Genomic DNA, 25,000 nt, shown 5'->3' with positions numbered 1-25,000 from the left:
GGTTTTTAATGAGACTTGAACCTAACTGCTTAAGGCAATTGTGAACATGGAAATTAGGCTCTAAGGATACTTAGTTCTTCAGAGGTATGCATTGACCTAGCTTCTGTTTAGGCACCTGCTTCCACATGATGTTTCTTTGAGAGTAAAAGCATTGAGAAATGGGTTTTCTGAAGGGGCTGGTTTTAAAAGTAGATCCATTCTTAAATAAACAGAATGGCTGCTTGCTCAAAATCTTCTTTCTCTGTCCCTGCCTTCTCAATGCAGTAAAAATGGGAAAGCTCTAAAAACAAGGCCAAGTACACCTTACTCATTTAGAGAGGGAGCTGCTACTGTATTAGAGTGTTTTCTTCTCATTGCAAGCCAACATATTCAGCTCATCATGTATCTTCTCTCAGTTATTTGAGAATATAATACCCATTTGTCCCTCTTTATTTCACAGAATGTGTCACTGAAACCCTTGTTGCATGTAAACAGGAGTGTGAATACAAGTTGAAGTATTCTGCTTTCATCTACCGTTGATTTATTTGTTCATTCCTTTGGTATCACAAAGACTTTCTTCACCTGTTATTGCCAAGGAGCAGACAACAACCAAAGAATTCTTGGAGAATAAGGGAACAGTAATGTTAGAAGTCTGACATTGCTGAATTAAGTACTGCATTCAATTTTCTTGGACTAAATCTAGCTATATTTCAGTTTATTAAAAAAAAAATTGAATATTGTTATAAAGATATGAATTCAACTGTAATATTCATCATGTATGGATGTCATGTAGGTATATTTAATATATTTTTAATTATCAGGTATAACTTGAACACTTAACAATAGTTACCAAGGTAAATGCAAATAAAATAATAGTTTCTCCACTGCAAGCATATAGATTGAAATATTCTTTCTGTTCAAAAATAAATTTGGTCATCAGATTAATGTATCGTAGATGATTTGGTTGCTTTCTCATATCACAAAGTCATTATTTGTTTGATTTAGTTGGATGTAACTCTCATCTTCTGAAGACCTAAGAACCTGTGCATGTTACATGAGTCACAGCAGACGTTTCTCCTTCTGATGTGTATCCTGGAGCTCTGGTGAAGGGAAACACTGAAACTAAACCTTGCCAGTTATTTAAACCATCTTTCATTGCAGAAGGTTTTGCATTTTGGGTGGCATGTTTGTGTCATAACCACAACAGTCAATGAGGAGATCGTCATTCAAAGAAGATGGGAGATATTTAGGTTCTCTTTCCACTGAAGCGGTACATAACTTTGAGCAAAATTATTCATCTCCTTTACTTACCCTGTGGTTGAAATGGGTCTAATAAGTCTTATAATTTGTAAGCTTAGTATGCAAATGTGCAAAGCGTGCTTAAAAAATGGCCAGTGAACTTGGAAAGCTGGTTTTCCTATTAAATCTGAAAAAGCAGGTAATGTCAAAGCACAGTCATCTAATTGTGACTTTGCAAACTGTGTGGTGTAAGTATAAATGTGACTCTACGTATTTTCTCTTTGGAAAGCCTTTTTGCCACAAGAAGACTAATGGCAACACTTTCAGCAGGCTGCAGGAGGATAAGATAGCATGCTTGCAGCATTTCTTTGCAGCGTAATTGCAGCATCAATGAACCATGAATTCAGCCTAATTAACATAACTGGAACCACTGCAATCATGCTGCCATTCAATTTAGGTTTTGAACGTTCTGGTGAAGTATCATGGTTCTGCTGTTTATTGTTGGGATGCTATAAGAACTGTCCACTTGCGTTCTTGCTGCTGTCTTGATGTATTTTTAGTATTTCAGGATAGCTAGGGAACTTCAGAAACAGAAGATCGTTGGCTTACTGTTCCATGACTGAATCTACAAGTAATTCTGTATTACTTCTGTAAAAAGTAATGAAACCGTTTAGTGTACTATAAAACTCAGAGTAAATGTACTAAATTTCCAAGTTAGACACAGGTTCTGAATTGTAATGGATAGCTAATGGCGAATAATTCTGGAGTATTTTAAGGACTGCATTCTCAGGATTTTAAAAATAACATTTTCAATTACTCTTTGTAAACACTATACCTAAGAGAAACTTTAAAAAAAAAAAAAAAAAAGCTTGGATTTTTTTAATGTGTTGCTCTGTAAGTATGTGGTTTTTATTGTTACCATTGGTTGTGCTGCAGTAAAATCAGAAAGCCACAGAAACAGATCATGTATCATGGGTCATGGCAACACTGCAAACTAGCTGGCTATTTTTGAATCATAGAATTGTTTGGGTTGGAAGGGACCTTAAAGCTCACCCCGTGCCAACCCCTGTGACACAGGCAGGGACACCTTCCACTAGACCAGGTTGGTCTAAGCCCCATCCAACCTGGCCTTGAACACTGCCAGGGATGGGACAGCCACACCTTCTCTGAGCAACCTGTGCCAGCACCTCACCACCCTCACAGGGAAGAACCTCTTCCTAATATCTAATCTAAATCTCCCCTCTTTCAATTTAAAGGCTTTCATCCTTGTCCTATCCCTACAGGCCCTGAAGTCAAGAAGAACTCAAGGGACTGCTGAAAACCGCATTATCTGGTAAATAGCTGGGACTGTCTAGGAGACTGCCTGCATCTCTCTTGGCCATTAGGAGAGAGATCCTTCACAGTGGGACTGAAGCCACTTCAGTGATGCACCAGAGAAGTTACTTCTGCCAGTTGTGGCAGAACTGAGCTAAAAAGCTTAGGAATCTATGAGTCTATGAATTGCTGCCCTGTTATTTTCAGCTCTTGACTAACTGCAGAAAGGAAAGAATAAAGCTTTTCCTTGCACATGATTTTATGTAGCTATGATCATGCTGTTTTACCACATCTCCATGAATGTCCACTGAAGATCTGTGAAGTAGCCTGGTTATTAATTTGAAAAAAAAAACCAAAACCCCAGCATTTTTAAAAATCTTTCCTAAAAAGCAGTTACATTGAGAAGTTTTATATTAGGAGCTCAAAATGTGAAGTTTGGAAGTTGTTAGAAGTTGTTTGTAGCTACTAGAAATGTTTCCATAGTTGCCTGCTCAGCAAATCTCATGTTTAAGGCCAGGCTGGACAGAGCCTTGGGTGACATAGTTTAGTGGGAGGTGTCCCTGCCCGTGGCAGGGGGGTTGGAACTAGGTGATCTTAAGGTTATTTCCAACCCTAACTATTCTATGATTCTATGAATATCTATATATATAAAATATATAGATATATTTATATATACACAGACACACACTCAAACATGTGTGATAGGTATGAATATACAGAAATTTAAAGAAGTCTGAGCTTGTTAAATAAACAGTTCTGCATTTCCTGAAGGATAGTCATATTGAGAGGAGTTGCCTCCATTAGATAAGGCCAGTTCACTGAAAATAAAAGAGCATGAGTTTCAGGTGGTGGTAGGCAAGTTGTTGATGTGGTGAGCAGGAGTACAGAAGTGGCATATGACTATGCTATTTAATGCTGCTGTGAGGGACAATTGTTCGCAGCCTCTTTGCGTTGCAGTTATTTAGGAGATTTTTACCCCAAGGTGGTTTGTAATGCAGTAGTCTTATCTGGAAACAATGAATGATGGGTATGACCAGGATATCTTTTGAGAGGATGGGGTATTCAACTAGATGATTGATAGCCTTTTTTTGAACCATATGTAGTGTAATAATCCCTTGGCGGTGTGCATTCTGGAAGGGCTCCAGTGTCACAGGTTGGATGAGTGAATTATAGAATCATTTAGTTTAGTAAAAACCCTTTAAGATCATTGAGTCCAGCTGTGGTTTCAGAGCAGGTGCTTGCTAGAATAATACGATACAGTAATTTTAGGAATATATCCCAGGGTTGTTTCCTTTGTTTTGAGGATCTTCTGCATTTTTCTTGGGTTTATGTTCATCCCTTTTTATTCATGTGGCTGATTTCAGAAAATTCTTTATTCATGTTGACTTTCAGATGCTAGATTTCCATTTGTTCATTGCTTTTTTCCCCCCTAGTAATCTTAACTTTGGAAGTTATTTGTTATGCTTTTCACTCTAAGCATCTAAGTATAAATTTAGTATTAGATAACTGCAGACCTTTTGAAATAGCCATCTTGGTCATGTTGTTTCCTTCCGTGTCCTGATGTGACTGTCAGCATCTGAGATCGGATGAAACTCTTTCGTATGTTTCTCCTGGAGTGACTGTTGAATTTATCACTGATCTTTCTACTCTTTGCTTTTCTCTTTAAGATGCTTAGTGTTTGTTGAGAGGTGGGCACTTTCTTCAACCTCCTTCTACTTCTAATGCAAAAACTGTATTATTTTTCCCCAAAACACGTTCTCTGCTTGTGGCCATCTGATGGATGTGTAACAAAACTAAGCACTGGTTCTTATCTGTTAGGATGTCAGGGTAAGCTCATGGCGTAGACTCATGGATGTCTGTTAGGATTTGCAAGCCTTCAAAGGCTCATAGAATTCAAATGTGTGCCTGGAATTTTCTTAAGCAACAAGATCATACAGACTTAAATGTTTTATAAGATTCATTCTTCCTTTCATGGGATCATATCTGAGAGTTTAGCTTAGCATTGCCTGTATTCAAGGCTGTTCGTGGATTTGTGGGGCCACTAATACAGTGAGATGCTTTTCAAGAAGGTAGTTAAATGTACTAAATGAATGTGAGTGATCAAACTGACCTCAGCACTAGTGAGACTTCTTGTGTTCCTGTGTTGAAGGGGGGAGGTGATCTGGGAGCATCGCAGAAGAGCTGAAGTTGGAGAAGTCTGAGCATGGTAGTTGGAGTAGAATGACTGGCTGATGAGTTGTTTCTCTTTTTTTGTGATCTATTGGGTTGCTGATCTAGTTTTTTACAAGTTGTAAATTAACAGATGAGTACCTGATGTAGAACATACCCCTCTAGTTTTGCATCAATCTGTGATTAATGTCCTATGTATAACTCAGTCAGTGAATAAGAAAGTGACAAAATCAGACCCTCTTCAGAAATGACTCTTCTTAACTCTAGCCTGTGAACAAGCTACAGTGGCTGCGGTATGGTCTGGCAAGCTTGCTGTCGTAATTCTCGGGTTCAGGTGCTGGTTAGTCTTTCTTTTCTCAGAATGCTTAATACACATTTTAGCTGAGATTCCCCAGTTGAACACTTATTAATAATGGGGTCAAGCAAAGGGCTGGCTGCGGCTGAGGAAGATTTGAAGGAAGTGGAGAGAATAGCTAAAGTGGTTGGTTCCTGGAAGATCGAGTCTGTGATTCATCCATTTGGAAATGAAGGAGGAGAAAGCAGTGCCAGTTAAATATCACAAAAGGTTATGATAAGCATCTAAATATCTGGAGAGATCACAGTCTTTCAGCATCTTTATTCCCTGCAGCTGCAATATGTAAACTCAGGAAGATGACTGAACATTGATACTTAGTCACGCTTGTTACTGAATGCAGTTACTGAGAATTGACAGAAGAAAATATTTTTGAGAGGAGTTTCCAAGGAGAGTTCATATTTCTAGTTTAGTGTGCAGCAAAGCCAGTGCATTTGAATGGCTTTCAGATCTGGTAGAGAGACAGAGTAATGGCTTTATGGTAAAATATTGCAAAGGAAATAATCAGTCTCCTTCAGAACCAGTTTTTCTCTTTTCCTTCTCTTTTCCTTCTCATTTCCTTTCCTTTTCCTTCTCTTTTCCTTCTCATTTCCTTTCCTTTCCTTTTCCTTCTCTTTTCCGTTCCTTTTCCTTCTCATTTCCCTTCCTTTCCCTTCGCTTCCCCTCCTCTGTTGTTTGTAGATGCAAATTCTGAAGTGACTCAGACCAAATGTCAGAAGTAATTTGAGTGTTTGGTATTTTAAATCTAATAGCTCTGTTTCCACAAGAACTCTTGCACACATTCTTGGACACTTTTAAAACATTGATATATATAGTTTTCTGGTTTTTATACAAATGCTTGAAATAAGGATTTTGAAGGCACTAAAAAATTTAAGTTGGTCATTCTGCTGAAATAATTTTTTTAAAAATCTTAAGGATATATGTCTGTAGACAAATACAGACCTTTCCTCTGTATGCTGTTTGAAGATGTTTTCAGGCTGTGTGAGTGCAAAATAATTGCAAATTTTCACCTTTGATATCTATAACTGTCTTACTATTCTGAGAATTTTTTTAATGATTCATTGTTGCGCACTGACTGAGTAAATTAAGGAATATTTTAAGGAGAGACATATAGAAAAAAAACAAAATTGTTCATGATGACTTCACTCCATGTACCTCATGGAAATAGCTTTAGTTGAAATAAGAAATAGGCAAATCCATAGGTAAATAGGAAGAGAAATTGTCGTAAGCTAAGAGCATGGTGATTAATGATCAACTGAAAAAGGGAGCTGAAATTTTGTTTTGGGGACTTTGACCTAATGCAGTAACTGGTGAGCAAACCCTAGCCATTGTGGTTCCTACTGCCTTGCAAGACACTGTGCAATCGTGTCAATATGGGTTATTTTTTAGGTTATTAAATAGATCGTGTTAATACCAAGTCTCTTCTTCACCTGTAGGCGTCATAGGCTGTCACTTGCCCTTATCTCAAATCTCAAAAGCATCCATTGTCCCGATGTCTTCCTTCTCTCTAGCCAGGTCCATTCGCTACTAGTGAATGTCTGTCTGCTCCCACTATTGTTCAGTGAGATCAGCCAGGGAACTGTGTGTGTCACTCGCTAACTGGTGGTGCTCACTTGTGCTTGCTCACCTTGACAGCACCGTGCTGCTGTGTGAGGGATGGGCTCTGGGACAGTCCATTGCCTTTGGCTGTGGCAGTGTCTGCTCCAAGCTATTTTTTGAACATCCAAAGGAGCACATCCCCATTAAAAAACACCACCAACAAAAGAGCACTTTGATTAATTTTTTAGGGTAATTGCCTCTTAAAAGACTCTGAAAACTGGTTTTCAATTAACAATCTAGTTTACATAAAAGGTGCGTATTGATGAACATAGTCCATGACTTCTTGCTTAGTTCCATTATTCTCCTCTTATTCATATGCAGAAGCTAAGGTTTCCAGTGATCTCACTGTTTATCAAAATCCAAGGTACTTAGAGGTTAATGTTTTTCTTATATTCTGGTGAGAGTTTTATCTCCTGTTTTCTTCACAAAGGACAATAAAGGAAAAGGAAAAATATGCTACCAGAAAGCACCTTAAGGTACAGATGACCCATCAAAAATTAGCTGAATGGGTTTGTGAGAGCTGGAAATTTCCCTAATGCTTTTTTGGCATATAGTGCTTCTGAATATCTGACAGCCAGATATTTTCCTATTTGTGTTCAGAACTATTTTCAATGCCAAATATTGCTGATTGACAAATTCGATACGAATTGCCTATTATGCCATGAGCCCTCCTCTTGCAACATGCTCAAACCCTTGTTTAGCACTGTGATAGCAAAGTGGTCAGCATTTCACATGAGTGGTTCAGTAGCCTTTTTGTATGTGCAGGAAGAGCATAATAAAATATGTATGTGTAGTATAACTAGGATGCAGTGCCTTCCTGCAGTAGGGGCACATTTAATTTGGAGAAGGGGAATAGGTACAGTAGGAAAAGATGAAATGCTGATCTTAGTACTAAGAAGTTTCTCAGTACCAAAGGTGATGCAGCAGCATAATAAAACGGAAACAGGATTGAGGTGTTTACGCTTATTCACGTGAGTACTGATGGAACACCTGCTGAATTAACCATACAGTCCTCCTTATATATATGATCCTGTGCCTTACCTCCAAATCAGAGCCAGTTATGTTAGAATAGCTGATTACACTCAAATTGTGGAGGGGATTTTTTTCCCCAGAAATTGGTTCTATAAAAAACAGGCTTATTTTAAGAATTCTGACTTCAGACAAATAATCTAAAATTGACGCTTGATTGAAGCAAACGAACCAAACACAATTTATTGCTTGCTCCAAATTGTAGTGAGAATATTTCCCTTCTGTTTGAAGGACCTTCTAAAAATGTTCCAGTGGTTATTAATAGTAACTTGAGTGACTTGGAGGTATATACATATTTTGTATCAGAAATATTAAAAAAAAAAACCAGTCTAAAGATCACCCGATTGTGACATACTGGATGTGAGACATCAAATTGTCCATCCGAACTTCATCTAAAAATTGTAGCTATATCTTTCCAGTTTGTAGGCATATTCTACTATGAATATACATTAAATATGAATTTATTTAGCAGCATGATTATAAGCCTTCTCTTTGTGGTGAAGTATTCTTAATGCATTAGAATGAATAAGTGCCTACAAAAAGCTGAAATTTATGACTTGAGTCTACTTTGCCTTAAGTGTCACAGTGAGCTGGGTTTTCTATTAGTGAAGGACCACAGAACATGAAAGTCTAGCTCTATGCTGAGGCCGAGATTAGATCTGAATGCAAGGAAGAACAACAAAGGTCCACAAACTATCTGAAATCTGCAAATACTTCCTGTGCTTAACCTACACTTTCATTGCGTGACTGTAAAGAACAGCAAATCTTTGTTCGTTTCCTTCTCAGTTCCCATTCAGTTAGTTCAGAGACGTAGGAGAAAGGTTGTGGAGAGCAATTTTGTTATCAGTCTTCCTACAGTTTCCATCTGATTCTGTCAAGAGTGAGTATATCAAAACCATGAGCTTAGAGCAACTTCTAACCATCAAAAAGGTTTGTAAAAATCGTTATATATATATATATGCACATATATAACATATAAATGAATATAAACATTGGTTAGGACTGTAAGTTCTTTTATATCTTTGAAGTTTAGCTGGTACTAGAGATGGTAAGAACCTAAGCTCTGCTTTTGTATTCAAGAGAGAATTACATCTACCTTAGGTAGAATGGGGAAGAAGCAAGTGTTTATCTTGGGAAGATCCCAGAATGTTCAAGTGGGGTGATTAGCTACAAAGTCATTCTGGTTCATTCATTTATGAAGACCCATTAGGACATTTCTTAGATCTATATTCCAGAAGGCTTTGCTACTCACCATGGTTAAATACAGAGTACAGTTTCAGGAATGCTTCTCTCATCCTTTGTGCCTGTCAGGAAAATGTTGGTTTAGCAGCCTCAAGGTGGTCTGGTGGTTTTGTTCACAGGTAGAATCATTTGCCATAGGTTCAGTGATTCTTGTAGGGAGTAGAGAAGACTATAGTATACATTACTTAGAGCTGGAAATATGTCAAGAAAAATGGTTCATGGATTCTCACAGCTCAGCGTGTGGTAATTTGAATCTGAAATAAATTAATAGAGTAATCTTGTTTGTGAACCATCAGCTGCAGAGGTATTTATTCTATATTCTAGAGGTATTTCTATTCTATTCTATGATTCTTTGATTCTGTGATTATGAAAGAACTTGTGTCCTGTTTACTAGAAACACCTGTATGTAAAGCTTTGTTATAACTGCTCAGACACACTGAATGAGGCTTCTCTGACTCAAAACAAAATAGAAAAAAAATATATATGAAACGTCCCAACCATCATACTGATTCTTCTTTTACATCTCAACAAGGTTACTCTTTTGGAAAACCCTTGTAAAAGAAATCCACTCTTTTCACTTTTAAAGCCATTCATGTGGCGACAAACTACCATTCTTCCATTTATATCTGTATCCATCCATTTAAAAGCTAAAGTTTTCCAGCTTCTTGGGTTTATAGCCAGCTGGCTGATGTATGTAACATGAACATATTCTGACTGCGTGAAATGTTTTGTCTCATTTAACCCGTAATTGTAATGTTCACTCTAGGCCACAGCTCACCTGCATGTATTTAGCATGTACAAGTTCCCGCAATCGCAACTTGCCATCTTCTTATGTCTGTACAATTTACTGTTTTTAGCTAAAAGTTAATTAAAAAAAAAACAAACAAAACCTCAACCCCAAAACCATGCCACCCCCCCCCCCCCCCCCCCCCCCCCCCCCCCCCCCCAAACCCTTCCTGGGATGGAGCTGGATAAAACAAGTATGTTCAAGTTGGTAGGCCATAGCTGAGCCAGCTCCTGTGGGACCAGTGCCCATGTTTTGGCATTTACAATAAACTTTAGAATGACTTTTTAACACAAATGCTTTAATAGCAATTGGGGAGGGAGAGGCAAGGCAGGGAAGAAGGACATACATACTGTTTTATGAATTCTAGATTGCAGATTTTTCTCAAAAGTAGTCTGATAAGCTATACCTGGTTTTTAGCAAATTGCTGCAGTCTTAGAAATCAAAGTAAAAAAAAAATTCACTGGAAGTGAAACTCTGAAATGTCTGCCCTGAATTACTGAACATCAATGAGAAGTTTACATTCAAAGAAAGCGTGAACATTAAAATTTGTTAGCATACTTTGGCTTTGTAAGAAATACATTATATTATTTATTGTTTATGCTCCATTGCTGGGTTCTAAGAGAGGCAATAGAACCATTAATTAATAGTAGTAATCCTGGGTAATGTCATAATAAGCAATACAACATATTAAAGCACATTTACTTCTTGCCAGCTATCAGGAGGAACCTTTACATATTTTAAAGGGCCATTAAGTTTGTTTACATACTGAGTTGAAGCTGGTATGCTTTGCTTCTAGTAGAACTGTCATTGGCAGGGGCTGAACCAGACCATAGTACTTGACTCCGATGGTATTGAATTTCCCAGCCGTTGTGGGCAGTCAGTAATATATTGCTGCTACTTCAAGGCTGCCTGTCTCTCTGGGATAGTGGGTACAAACCAAAACCATGTAGTCCTCAAAGCTAGGGTGTTTGGGGGTTACTGTCATAAAAATGAAAATAACTGAAATTATATATATCAGAATCAATTTTCCACAATGGAAAAGGTGGTCTATGAATGCAAACTGTGCCTTCAGGTATATTACCTAGCAGAACAACAAAAATGTGCTGGGCTTTAAATTGTACTAGTAATCTGGAAAGGATTTTCTGACTGGAGCTATGTTAAGTGTTAATAGTGAAACCTGGGTACTTTTTCCTTTGATCTCTACTCAAGCTCATATAGAATAATAGGATCAAAATAAAATGCCATTTATATGAACACCTTATTCTTTTGATCTTGGCACAAAAATTTCTGTCTCCAGCTACAACTTAGCAAGCAGTGCATCTGCTCATTTTAGTTGGACCTTCTAGTTTGTCATAACTTTTAACAAATGGTGTTGCAGCCAATTTTTTGTGTAGTTCATGAACTTAGTTGTAATTTTTGCCCAGAGTCTTTAACTGCATTTTCAAAAGAACTGAGAATAAGGTAAGTGGGACCTGTAAACGGGTGACTTATGGTCAGTTGTGGATATGTATGTTGAATATATAATGTAAACATTTGGATGGTGCTACATTTCAAATTATAATGTTAATTGTTCTTTGACCACTTGATCACCAAAACTGTGATATTAGTGTACTCTGAATAAGAGAGACTGTATGGGCACATCACCCCAAGAATAGTTGGAGTAATTGTATGGGCACATCACCCCAAGAATAGTTGGAGTAATTGTGATTATAGGTGCTAAATTTTGGACCCCAGCTTTTTCCATCAGGAAGGTGATATGCCCCATGGTGTCTGGGTGGGAACCAAGCCTTTCTCTTCATTGCCTCCTCCTCCGCAGGAAAGACTATAAAAGTATTACAGCTGGATACCCTTGCTTTCATGTAGAGATGTACAAGACAGATAATCCACGGGTGAACATGAGTACCTTTCAGCTCTTTATTCCCTGGGTTTGATAGTCAGGAGTGTTTCTTTGGAAGTCATTATTGCAAGCACTTAAAGCTGCTTCTTCATGCTCTTTCAAATCTCTTACTAAAATTCTTCACCAAAGGCTTTGACTGCGTGGAAACAGCTGAGCTGTATTTATTATGATGATTGATTGTGTCTCATTGTGATCCCTGCTTCAGTTGTCATAACCTCCAAGAGTAGACGGGATGGGCATGAAGCACTGTGCCACCTGAAAGCAAATAAACTGAAGTCCTGCAGTTCGCCAGTGTCATAATTGCTGCTGTCCAGGAAGAGGGATTAGTGAGTGTGAAGAAACCCTAGCTAGGAGAGAACCTGTGCCCAAGCAGTATCTTGGGTGTCAAATGTCTCTCTCAAGCTTTGCATCCCACTGTAATTTATATTTAGCTATTATGCTTATTAGATAGGAACAGTCAGCTTGTTGTACACTATATGCAAGGAACACCACTGTGTAAGGCCTGGGTAACCGTTTAGGCTCTTGCTGAAATGGCTGCAGTTGAGGCTGCTGCACGTGAGCTATCTTCCAACACATTGTGTTGTAAACTTAGCTGAATCTCTATAGTCTGTTATGAAGCCAGGAGTATTGCAGAAAGCCATAACCATGGCCATAACCTATAACCTTAGTCTTACAAAATACTGCATATTCATTATGTGCAATAGAGATACCAAGCTAGTTTGAGCACCAGAAGCAGTGTAGACATATTTGCGCACTAGGTTTAATGCATCCTGCTGAGATCAGGTCTCCAAGCCAGTCTGTCTTCAGTCCTTCCGTAAATTAGTACAGTACTTCTGTAAGAAAGTTTCTGCTGTAGTTGTTTAAAAGGTGGTAAATATCTCTGCAGCTCTCAACTGAACAATGTCCATGTTCATCTTTTACCACTTCTCACTTTGTAGCCCAGAATTCAGACCTACCTTTTTTCATTACCTCATAGCATACCTTGGAGCAGCTTTCCAATACCTAAAGGGGCATACAAGAAATCTGGAGAGGGACTTTTTACAAGGGCAGGTAGTGACAGGACAAGGGGGAATGTCTTTAAACTGAGAGGGCAGATTCAGATTAGCTATCAGGAAAAAATTCTTTAGCATGACAATGGTGAGGCACTGGATCAGCTTGCCCGGAGAAGCTGTGGATGTCCCATCCCTAAAAGTGTTCAGGGCCAGGCTGGACAAGGCATTGAGCAACCTGGTGTAGTGGATGGCAGGTTGAAACTGGACAATCTTTATTGTACCTTCCAATCCAAACTATTCTAATATTCATTTTATGGTTCTGTGATCAATTAAAGGAGGGATGTAGGACTCTGGACAAGGAGTTAAAAAGCTACAAAGATTCATAGGTTTTTTTCTCCTTACAATAAAAATGTGATTACCCTACTTCTGCAGTTAGCATGAAGCAGATTGGCTCTGCCATGAAGTTGGTGGGGTATGAGTTAATACAAGGTAGTAAAGGAATAATAATAAAGTAAAACAGGAAAGTCCACAGTCTTTTATGACAAAAGGAGTATGATCCTGTTGCAGTCTAAGGCCCTGCTGCAAGTAGTATTTTCTGATGCCTGAATAAGTGCAATTTACATATGTACAAAGTGTATGAATAAAGTTACAAAAGTATGCATAGTAGTTTACTTTTTTTTTCCTTGAAAGTAATTTGCTATTGTTCAGACTTAAAGTTTTCACTGGTTTTGTTTCCAAAACCCCAGAAGGAAGAAAAAAACAAAAGTCCAGAAAGGCAAAAAGGGATATGTTCTCATTTCAGTTCACAGAATTTCCTGCCTTTAAACAATACAAATATATGCCCTTAGGTTTCCTACGTGCTGGAAGGATACTGAATCCTTGAAACAGATCAAATTAAAAGCAAGTCCACTATAGCAACAGGGAGTTTTACCAGCACATCCAATAGATCTCAGCAAGAATTCACTGGTTTTTAAGTGTGTTGCCAAGCCTTAGAAAATCCTAAAATGTTGACTCCATAAATGAATAAACACTCAAAAGCAGCAAGAAAATTCTAGGCTGAATTTGGCACAGTGAAAATCTGGTGTTTAATAATTGTTCCCTATTCATTACAGGCCCCATAAAAGCTATTATTTAATAGAACTTTGAGATGTATTCACAAGCAGAACAGACATGGACATTGGCTGTGTAAAACTTTTTAAAGTACATTGCTTCCCTCAGTTACGGTTACATGTTTGATGGGCTGAATTTGTTGCTCCCCACACTCAGGGTGGAACATATGAAGATCATGGGGGCAGCTGGCAGTAGCTGTCACCAAAGAGTGTGGCAGGTCGAGGAACCGGCATCCTGGGAAGTGGCGACTTGGGCATAGCAGGAGGGAGAAGCTGAAGAAACTTCTCCTTGGTGTTGTTAAATGCTTTAATTTTATCATTTGCTTTTAAATTCACACATGCGGGCCTTTTTTTCACCTTTTTGACCTCTTTCAATAGAAACCTCAAAATGCCATACTGAGAGTACTGCTCTCCACAGTCATGTAGGGTGTATTTGTACGGATGATGGTCAGAATTGTAGAAGCAAGGCACTGGGGTGAACAGTCATGGTCAAGCTCTTTGCATCTCCAAGGCTTCTTTTTTTTTTAATTATTTTTTTTTAATATATTTAATACAGTAATGTTCAAGATGACCAAATCCTGCTGCAGAGCAATTCACAAGCCTCTGTGTATTTATAGGGTAGGCACTATCCTTCCCATTGTCCATTATGCAGATTGTCACCAAGATGGTAACTCAGCATACAAGGGTAAGATTCCTGTTTGTTTTGATACTGTTTTCTCCTTTTTGCAACATATTTCTCTTCTTGTTTTACAGTCTTTAATACCATAGGTAGATCAGTGATGAGCCACAAGCATTTACAGAATTTGGAGATGCAGATTCCCTGAGGAGTCTTTTAGTGCCTGCATGCTGAAAGGCATCGCTGTCATCCAGTTTTATACCAGAAAAAGGGATTCCCACTTATTTTTATCCCCTTTAATGACACTGCTTCTATCAGTAATTACATTTTCAGAGTTTTCTGACAACAGCTTGATCAGAGCATATGGCCATTCTAGTTCTAGAGATGGAGAGAAACTTTTGGTGTTTGAACAGTGACACACTGATGCACTGGCAAAGTAGGGATTAAGACTCAGTGTTTCCTCTAAACCACACTGGCTAGGTGAGGTACAAGTGCAGACACAATAAAACTTCAATTGTAGTGCAAAGAAATTGCAAGTAAATCTGATAACAATAACACATTTTCAAATGGAGGTCAAAATCTCTGCATTACCTCGTGGTCCTCAGGGTCAGAGACAGTTGACTGGAGCATCTGATTTGAATGCCCTGGGGCTGAGATATCTCAGCAATAGCCCTATGTTTTTCTTACCATTTGAATGTTGTATGGATGACAAAATGGGGTTTATTTTTTTGTGTGCATACAATTATTATTAATTAATTTCTCTAGCTTCTTCAGATAAAACTTCCTTCACTTAAACCTTCCAGTGAAAGCAGGCTTCATTGCTTATATATTTCTTGGGCTACCTGAGAAAGTGTTAAATAATTAAGGTAAAATATGTGTTTTCCTGAGAAACACAGAAGTTTGCATTTTCACAGTTGAGTGAATTATCAAAACCAGATGTGAGCAAGTGGAACATTTTACATAAATTTATTAAAGTCATTATTTACCTGTAAGTTATAAGAAGGACTTAGTTGCACTAGTTTGTTGCCAGTATGCACTGCCAATAATCTGCCAAAAAGCAGCTTGCTGGCAAAATCACTGAAATGGTTAGCTTATGCTTGCACAGAACATTACAACTCTGAGTCAAATGAAAGCCTACTATAAACAAACTCTTTGATGGTGGATTCACTGGAATATGGTATTGATGTATGGTATACAGTTTATATGGATTATGTATACTGTGCAAGGAATATGGGTATATATTAATGGTAACTTAATATGTGATCAGTTAGGACAGTTACTGTTTTCAGTGTTCACTATGAATAAGAGCACACAGCAACTGCTCAGTTTTAAAATAGACTATTCACATGCAGCCCAGAGCACTAGCATACTATTTGTTCAATTAATACAGAAAGGCTATTGAAAATGTACAATATCTGACATCTACACAGAGTAATTTTAAAGGCAACTTTTCTTCTAGGAGCAATTTATACATTACATAAACTTATATTTTTCATCCAAGTATCATTTCAAGAATAGCAAGCTTAAATATTGGAGGCCATAGGGAAACATAATATTACGATAATGTTCTTTGGTGTGGTTTGGAAGGTTTTAGGAAACATTTGGAAGTATTTTTCTCATAAAATCACTTAACTATTGAAGTGTTGTGATAGCACTCCCTTCTGCATCGCGTATGTTACAAAACAGCCTATTTAAAGGGGACATCCATCGTACATATCCTGATTAGAAGTAGTTCCACAAAACAGGAAATTATATGTTATAGGATCCTGGTATTAATTTTAATTTAAAATAAAATAAAAGACAAGATGATTTGAGGTGTGATATCAGTTTTCAAATACCCATTTCCAATTCTTAGCAAGAAGAGATGCTGTATTTTGTGGAGCTATATGTGAAATCTGCATTTTCTAAATAAGTACTCAAGTGTTGAGCTGTTTTTTTCTGTTTAAGTAAGCACTAATAAACATGACCAATCCTTTAGGATTCTTAAGAACCTTAAAAACCTTGCAGTTCTCAGAAGCCTAACTATTTTTCCCCATAGTGTAGTTCATTCTTTTGAACTTCTGCAGAAGCAGAACTTAAATCAACAATTTCTAAATTTCTGGCAGTTGTTATCAAGGGGACTCTAAGGTCTCCAAAAGTGTATCTTTTACTTTGCAGTGTCAGTGCAGCAGATCTATACAGTCCTGATGTTTAATTATAGAGAAAATTACTTTTTTTTTTCCCTCCAAACTATCAATTAATTCATGTTTTCATATCTTGCACAAAATAATGCGGAAGTTATTTTCATCTGTTATTAAATATGTATTTTAGTTCATTACCATCTTTCTGAGGAGTTTTTAAATTATCACCATTTCATTTGTTGAGAATGATGTTCTTAGAAATTACAACTGCACAGATCCTTACATTTCGTGTTAAAGGATTTCAGGGAATTGAAAATGTGAATTCAGAAATAATATACATAGGATCAAGCTCAGTCTTTCTTGAAGTCAAAGAGAGCTTTGCCTTTGACTTCAGTGGGTCCAGAGTCTCCCTTTCAGTGTTAAAATGCAGAGTAATCACTATCTGATACGTTTTTCTGCTGACCTAAGGCACATAAGATATTGTTGAAGTAATTTCTCAGGGGTAAATATATAACAAAATGGACTAATCCCACAAGTACTAGATTAGACTAGATGTGCTTTTGGCTGAAATGATGTCCAGCAAGAGCAGCAGCAGAGATTACTCAAAAACAGACTTTCAGCAATGTGTTTGTTTTGGAGTAGTTTCACTTGCCTTTGCTCCTGTTTTCAATAGTTTCACTGCAGGCTTGTGTTCTGGAAGGTAGTACCTTTCCATGTAATAGGGGGAATAAAAGCTGAAGAATGCTTTAGTTAAAATCTTGGTCATCTAGAATATAGGCTTTACAGTGTATTTTGAGCAGTAATCTTAATGTTAGAAATTCAAGCGTAATATTGAGGGGAAAGTTAGAGATCAGTTTAACCCTCCACCTCATAATTGAGGTACGGATATGACATCTTAGTAAACTAACAGGAGTGTTGCTGAATCAGAGTGAAACTAGATTGGAAATAAAGTGTAAACGCTAAGTAAAAGTGGGAATTTTGGCAGTATCAAATACAGATACTAGATATTGAGGATTTTTTCTCAGAAATTATTCATAAAAATAGGCGGAAATTGTGCTTTGAAGAATCAGAATTACCTTCTACTCTCTTTTCTGTTGACATCTTTCATCTCCTGCTGGTCTCATCTTCCTTCTCCACTCCAACAAACCAATGTATCACTTGAGTCAAAAGCAACTGCTTGCAGTTGATCTGGATCCAGACTCTGTTCTCCGGGACCATCTCTGGACCCTCCCTGCTAATCAGGCACACCGCTGGAGTAACAAGGGTTTTTGCAGTCAGCTTATTTGTTGCTAACCCAGCAATATTTTGGCTGATTTTGCAGAAAGAAATCAGACCTCATGATATTCCTCCCTGGTGTATCTGTTGTATAGATTACATACCACTTCCCTCTTTCTGGCCAGGATACAAACATCGAGAAGGAAGATGTCCTGCTGCTGCTCTCACCTTTAGCTCTCTCCCATGTTGTTCACCTTGTAGTCCTTCTTGCAAGCTGCTGCTAGCTGCAACACCTCTCACAAACTTAATATCTGAGTGTAAAATCTCCATCCTTGGCCATTGACAGGATGAGCTTTGAGCAACCTAGTCCAACTGGATGACCTTTGAGCAGAAGGTTGGACCAGAGCCCTTCCAACCTCAGTGATTCCCTGGGTCTGTGCTGTATTTCTCCTGTCATGGAAGATAGTTGAAAGAAAATAATGATCACAACTCAAATAATATCTCATATATCTTGCAGCTTGCAAACACGGAAACCAGTGTAAACCATAATTACTCAGGAAAATATATTTTCTACTGTGGGAAGGCAAGCCCAGATACAGACCTTGTATTTTCTTTGCTGTGCCCTTCCGAGTGCTAAATCTTGGCTCTGTTCAGTTTTCTTTCTGTTCTCTCTCTTTGCTGCTAATCCTTGTCCATGCTTCCAAGGCTCTAATATTTATATGGCATTATCTGTGTTAGAGATTACTGCTGACAAGTAATCTTTTCTGTCTTCTGAATGAAGACTTGCAACCATTGCTAAAGAGCAGAAAGTGAAATTAGATCTCTGAAAGTCTGTGACAGCGTCAATAAACCCTAATATCATTTCCCTAAATACTGAAAAACTTATTTCAAGTTTTATGTTTGAACAGTAGCATAGCTTTGGGACACCTGATCACACTCAGCAACTCTTTTTAGCTGTAGACAGTAGTTGCAGAGAAAAAAAAATCAAGAACAAAATTACTGAACTGAGTCTTGCCTCCCAGTTTTTCCATTTGTTGCCATCTTTTGAGAAGTAGGTAAATATAAATGCATCAGTTTTACTGCTATCAGGTGATTTATAACAATGAATATTAAAAATATATATGTATATGTAAATAAGAACACCAAGTAATTGCTGTCTGTTCCAGTTTGGTTTCCAAAGAACTACTTTCATGACCTTGGTTGTGTTTTTTTTCCTTAGAATAGAGTGGGCAAAATTCTGACTCCTGAGAAAGCTCAGAGATATCCAACTGTGGTATTTGTACAGTGCTTGGCCAGTAATATGTGTGCACAGGGACTCTTCATCAGGGACTGTAGCACTAGGACAAGGGGTAATGAGTGTTTAAACAGGGGAAGTTCGAGTTAGATATAAGGAAGAAGTTCTTTACTGTGAGGGTGGTGAGGCACTGGAGCAGACTGCCCAAAAAAGTGGCAAATGCTCCATCCCTAGCAGTGTTCAAGGCCAGGTTGGACAGAGCTTTGGGGAACATGGTGCAGTGTGAGGAGTCCCTGCTCATGGCAGGGCGGTTGGAACTAGATGATCTTAAAGTGCTTTCCAGCCCAAACCATTCTATGATTCTATGGTTGTATAGTTTTGCATATATTTGTAGTAATTGTAGGAAGAAATTCATCTTGGGAAAAGGATAAATTCAAGGAAGCAGAAAGAAAGGAAGTGCAAAAGTAGAATGTCTTAGTTACTGAAAATGGCAAAAATGACTGTCCACTGCAGCCTTTATAAGCCAAATGGACTCCAGGTGTTAGAATAACAAAAGCTCTCTACAGTGTTTTAAGTCATATAAATTCTACTAGAAATATTGCAGTTAGCAAAGAGACATTTATGATCATGTTTAAAGAAAGATTATCAGACAATGAGTTTGCTAAGTTGTAAGTTGTAAGCTGTGACAGTGCATCAGCGATGAAGCAAATGCAGTGGCTCTAAAATGTGTGTGCTCCAGCTCCAAGGCCTGGGAGAGGTTTCTAACATATCTGATCATGACCGTCTCCTTTTATTATTTTTAAACTTTTTGATGGTGATATAATAAAAAAAAAAAAAAATCCATTGCATTTTCAGCAGTATTTTTTAACTTTGCTTCCAAATGTAGCTACAGTTCCAGAAAGGCCAGGTTTTATGAATTCAGATTCGTTTTTTTTCTTAATAGCTTATATCCATTCTTTCAAATTGTCCTTCCTTATAGAGATCAGCTATTCAAACCACTATACGGCACACAGAACTTGCTTGTACAGTTTGATCTAACTTAAACCAGCACTCCAGTTAGTCTTTCTAATGTGGTTTCTATTTGTTGAGCAGTGACATCATGGCCTTTCCATTTTTTTGTTGTTTTTTTTTTTAATAAAATGGTGCACAAAGTGACTTTTGATGCCATGAAAAAAAAAACAAACAAAAACCCAAACAATTCCTGTAAGTAATTTTTCATTGGGGCAAATGAAGTGCTGTGAATAAACACGTACAATGTAACATGGCAACATGTTATGGAGAAGCTGGGGAAAACGCACATGTCTGCTTCAGGGAAAAGAATGTAGGTTTCCTCAGAGAGGGGTTTCATAGCATAAGTGAAAATAAAATACATAATACATAGATGGGGCATTTTTTTTTTAAAAAAGGTGTTATTAAAAATGGCAAATATTTAGGTTGAAACTCTGACTTTTAATATATGGGAGTTTTATTACATATGGGCATAGTTTAATTTTTATCCCATCTTTTTAACTAAACATCTATACTCACTATGCAAAAAAAGAAAGTTTTCAAGGCTTACTCTTTAGAGTCTTAATAAAGTTTGAAAATTTACTGTTGCGTGTGTCTGAGATCCTCAAAAATAAGAATAAATTAGGTTTTGAAAGTCTTGAAAACAAGTTGTGATGCTAATTAGTTATCTAAGTCTCTGTTCTAAACTTAAGTGTGTAAATATATCTGAGTTATGCATAAAAGTAAAACATATTTATGTTTTTTTTAAATATTGGGGACAGTACCTCATAGAATCTGTTGCAAATGTTAATATTTGTATGCTTTGGTGATTTTTTTTTTCTGGAAACTTTCACATGTAGAAGATTTCACTACAAGAAGTTAATAATAAAATACTTCTCCCATATGAAAAATAGAATGCTATGGCATTTTTCATTTTATGTGATTAATGTGTCTTGTAACTAAAGTTGAGAAAAATGGTGCATCTCTCTCAACAACTAAGTTCTACCTAACTGCTGCAGTAGCTGTCTAGCTTGTTTTTTAGGATCATGGAACCCTAGAGTGGTTTTGGTTGGAAGAACCCTTAAAGTTCACTTAGTTCCAGCCCCCCTGCATGGGCAGGGACACCTTCCAATAGACCAGGTTGCTCAAAGTCCTGTCCAGCCTGGCCTTGAACACTGTCAGGGCTGGAGCAGCCACAGCTTCTCTGGGTAACCCATGCCAGTGTCTCAGCCCCATGACTTTGAAGAACTTCTTTCTTATATCTAGCCTTTTATGCCTGTGTCTACTCCTGCCCTGGCTCTGCTATTCCATAGCCAGCCTCTCTGAGGTTGTATGTTCTGAAACTTAGATAAATATAGATGAAATTGAAATTTAGATTATTTTTGTGGAAGGGAGTTGATACTGGTTCCAAATAAAACACTGGAGCACTTGATTTTTTTCTCCGGGTTATAGACTTCTGGATGGCAATGTAAAAGTCCTGCAAGCTCTGAGATCTGGGCAGATAGAGGATGGAGAGATGAGTCTGTTGGGAATGTGGCAGAAAACAAGAATTAATGTGACTCTGGAAGAGAATAGAGTAGCAGGAACAAAAATGTTCTGGAGAGAATGTAAACACAAAAAATGTGCTAACTAGACGTTGTCTTTCTCCAGCATGCTTTTGGGAAATGCACATGAACAGGTTTAGAAGATTTCATGTTGTTATTAGTTTATTTTCAGGTCATTTATTTAAGTGTCATAAAGAACATTAGCTAGTGGTTAGGGACTACAATATCCATTATATCATTCCAATCATGTGGACAAGTTTATATTACATATGATTTACAATGGTCTTTCAGCAGTTAAAATTGTTATATTAAGGTACAAGGTTTTATACATGGTTCTATTTAGGAAAATCCAAGTGGCTGAGCGCAGAGATGTCTTCCAATCAAAGTCCGAAAAATTAATGCTCTTACACGAACACTGTGTTGCAGTGAGAGCTGTTTATGGCTCTCTGCCTACATCCTTTATCATGTCTCCACTGTTGTTAGTAAAATATACAGAACTACTTTATGCCAAAACAATGGAAGTTAATGCAGATAACTTGTTCCAAAGTTAACCATCAAATAAATCTTTTTTTTTTTATAAAACTGTTAAGTGAAATGGTGTTCTAAAACTTTTAAAAATTGTCAAGATGATGAATACTGTGTGTGTAATACAAGTAAATACCATGGAATTGATTGCACACACATGTCTTAAATAAAGGATATTAAATAGTTTATTCCAGAGGGAGATCGGTAGAGTTTTATCTACTATTATTAGAAATTCTGCAGTGACGGATCAGATTTATAGGGCTGAAAACTAAGAAGGAAACCTCTTCAGAAATAGAAATGGTGCACTGAGTGGGTGATTGGCTGGGAGATTAAAGACAGGCAGGGGGATATAGCCTGCCTAGGTAGTCCAGCCTTTCACATATCAGGCAATTCTTAACAGCAATGAGTTTTCAAAATCTGTTAGTTAAATTTGGTTTATTGGTCCTCTCAATTCGGTCTTTGACTTGGTGGTTTAGGGCAAATCCTGTAACCTATTTCTCCTTCAGCTTTTCCCATGCTTAGATATATATCTGTGCAGGGATGTGTCCATACTTTAGAGGTTCCACCACCAGCTGGTTTTAGGTCTATAATTCAGCTTGGACTGTCAGAATGCACACTTAACATTTCAGAGCATATGTGTAAGTAATTCAGCCACACTGTATTTATGCTTTTATGTTCTGAGAATCTGAGGGTGGGTAAGTTGCTGAGATGGGAATGTTTTAAGTTGGATTTGTTTGGGAACCTGTCTTGTTTGTAACATAGGTAACAGATTCAGATGAGGTTGTTGAGTGTGATAGAATTCTTTCTGGTTTTATCAAGGCCAGGTTGGATGGGGCTTTGAGCAGCCTAGTTCAGCCTGTGTCCCTGCTTGTGGCAGGGAGGTGGGAACTAGATGATCTTTAAGGTTTATTTCAATCCAAACCATTTTAGGATTCTATGATTCTGTGATCTACAGAGATCACCAACGGGTGACAGCAAGCAGTGGAAAAATGGTAAAACTCATAGGTGATTTGGTCAGTGGCTTGAAAATGCAGCTTAGTATAGACAAACATGAAAAAAATACACCAAGGGATGGAACGCCAAATCAAAGAGTACACATCACATGGAATATTTACGCAGTGTGCAGACTTAGTAAAGGAGATTCAGAGGTTTGAAGAAAAATCTTCAAAGCAATTAGTCAAGAGTACAACTGAAGTGTACAACTGCAGTAACGCTCACATAGTGTGTGTGTGTGTGTGTGTGTTTGTATTTTGGTAGTGATTTTGAGGAAGGAGAGTTTGTGTTTAAAGGTGGTCCATTGCAGGGTGAGCTGGATGATTCTGGTGTTTAAGAATATTTGTTTTGACGGAGGGAAGGGAGTGGTTTGTTCAGAGCCCAGAAATGAGCTGTGATGGAGTAAAACACTGAAAAACTGTGGAGGAGGTTGATAAAATGGAGCAAGTGTTGGCTTTAGTAAACAGTTTAATAAAGAGGTTATAGTGGGTAAACATTTGGAAATTAAGAGGAAACAGAAAATTTAAATGTCTCTGCTTATCTGGGACAACCATAATCACACTGAAAGGCATGTAAGTAAATAATATTCGGGTAAATTAACTTGAGGTCCAGGCAAGCATTTAAAGTGAGGAACCCATGGTGGCCATGCATGTAGTCCTCTCAGTGTTAATTTAGAAGAGTCATGGTTGAATGAAAAAGCTTCACTCAAGTGTTTCCTGGGCAGGGTCTGTAATTCATTACTACTTCAAATCAAATAGTAAAACCAGATCTGCATAAAATGTTCCATTTCATATATTACAGAAATTAGTTCAGTGGCCTTAATGTAACTGTACAAATGCATCCTGCTGTTGGGAAGGGTTTTCTGCGTGGACATTGAATGGAAGCACCAGTGGTGTCTGATAGCTATTAATTAATAAACAATTACCAAGTGAAACTGAAATCCTGTGTCAATACAATGCAATCTTTTTTTTTTCCCTAACAGGTTCATGCCAGAACATAAGCTTGCCCATTTTGAAAAAGTAATTGGTGTTAAAAGAAATGGAGATGCTTATCAAACGGTGGGTCTGCCCGGCCAGCAGAAGTTCAGAGCTTTAATGAAAACCAGCAGTGCAGCTAGCAAGTCTGGACTTTGTGAAACCCAGCCTAGACTTCATACCATACAGCACGAGGGGCTGCCTTCCTCATTAACAGCAGTAGCAAGATTGAACGAGTCTGAAGCATCAGAAAGTACAAATCCTTGTCAAGAAGAAGATAAGCAACATCTGACTTTTAACCTCTCTAATATCTTGAATGAACAGGACTATCAGCAAAGACCTTTACACATTGTCTGGCCTCACAGGTGGTAAGTGGTGAACAAATCCAAATATTGTACCTTCAAAAGATTTATACATTTGGTTTGATCCCTTTTTTATGACTTTTGTCAAGTATAAAATAATTTCTTAAACACATGCTGACACTGCACGCACACATGTAGAGGAAAAAGATACATCACTAACATCTGATTATTCAAAATAATTTGTTTGAATATACATAGCTCATTAACATGAACCAGACTTCTAACCATTGATGTTCATGGTTCCTCTCTTTTGCCCAAGAAAAGGATACCCCTGCTCCTGAAACAAGTATAATTCTGGTAACTCTCTTTTTGTATAAAGCAAACCACAGATGAAAATTAAAATCTAACGTGATTTAAATTCTCTTAATTACTTTAATGCAAGTGATTCACTGTAAAGATGCATGGTGACACTGGACAGCTGATGTTAACCTGCTGTCTTCATTTTAAAAATACGCATTGGGTGTTACATAAATGGAAAGCCTGTTTGAATGTTTTAACAGTGAAGCAGTATTTTTCCAACTGCTGACACAAATACCTGATCTCTGAATCTTCTCTGAACGGACGGAAATCTACCATGCCACATAATCGCTAAAAACATATAAACTTTAGCTTGACTCCTACATAAATTAGGATTTTAAGAGGTAAAGTGTCCTGATAATCTTCTGGTATTGGGCACGAACATTTTAATCTAGTTTTTATTCCTCGCAGTTTGTTTAATCTGC

General features: G+C 37.6%; 1 protein-coding gene across 11 annotated transcripts in view; it reads left to right on the top strand.

Annotated features, from left to right (window-relative positions):
• Positions 1-25,000, top strand: part of GTDC1 (glycosyltransferase like domain containing 1) — a 311,499-nt gene that overhangs the window by 118,389 nt on the left and 168,110 nt on the right. For all 11 annotated transcript variants that reach the window (XR_008971079.1, XR_008971080.1, XM_057400253.1 and 8 more), the window contains one exon: positions 23,925-24,284. Coding sequence is in view for 9 of the 11 variants with exons in the window: in XM_057400253.1 (XP_057256236.1) it covers positions 23,925-24,284 (360 nt within the window). In the remaining 2 variants the exon portion in view is untranslated. The remainder of the gene's footprint in view (positions 1-23,924; positions 24,285-25,000) is intronic.

The sequence above is a fragment of the Pezoporus wallicus genome, unplaced genomic scaffold (genome assembly GCF_028554395.1).
Source record: "Pezoporus wallicus isolate ANWC-B61680 ecotype Strahan unplaced genomic scaffold, APGP_CSIRO_Pwel_v1 contig_6807, whole genome shotgun sequence".
In the NCBI taxonomy this organism is placed as follows: domain Eukaryota; kingdom Metazoa; phylum Chordata; class Aves; order Psittaciformes; family Psittacidae; genus Pezoporus; species Pezoporus wallicus.
The sequence above is the reverse complement of the archived record's forward strand: the minus strand, read 5'-3'. Positions and strand labels throughout refer to the sequence as shown.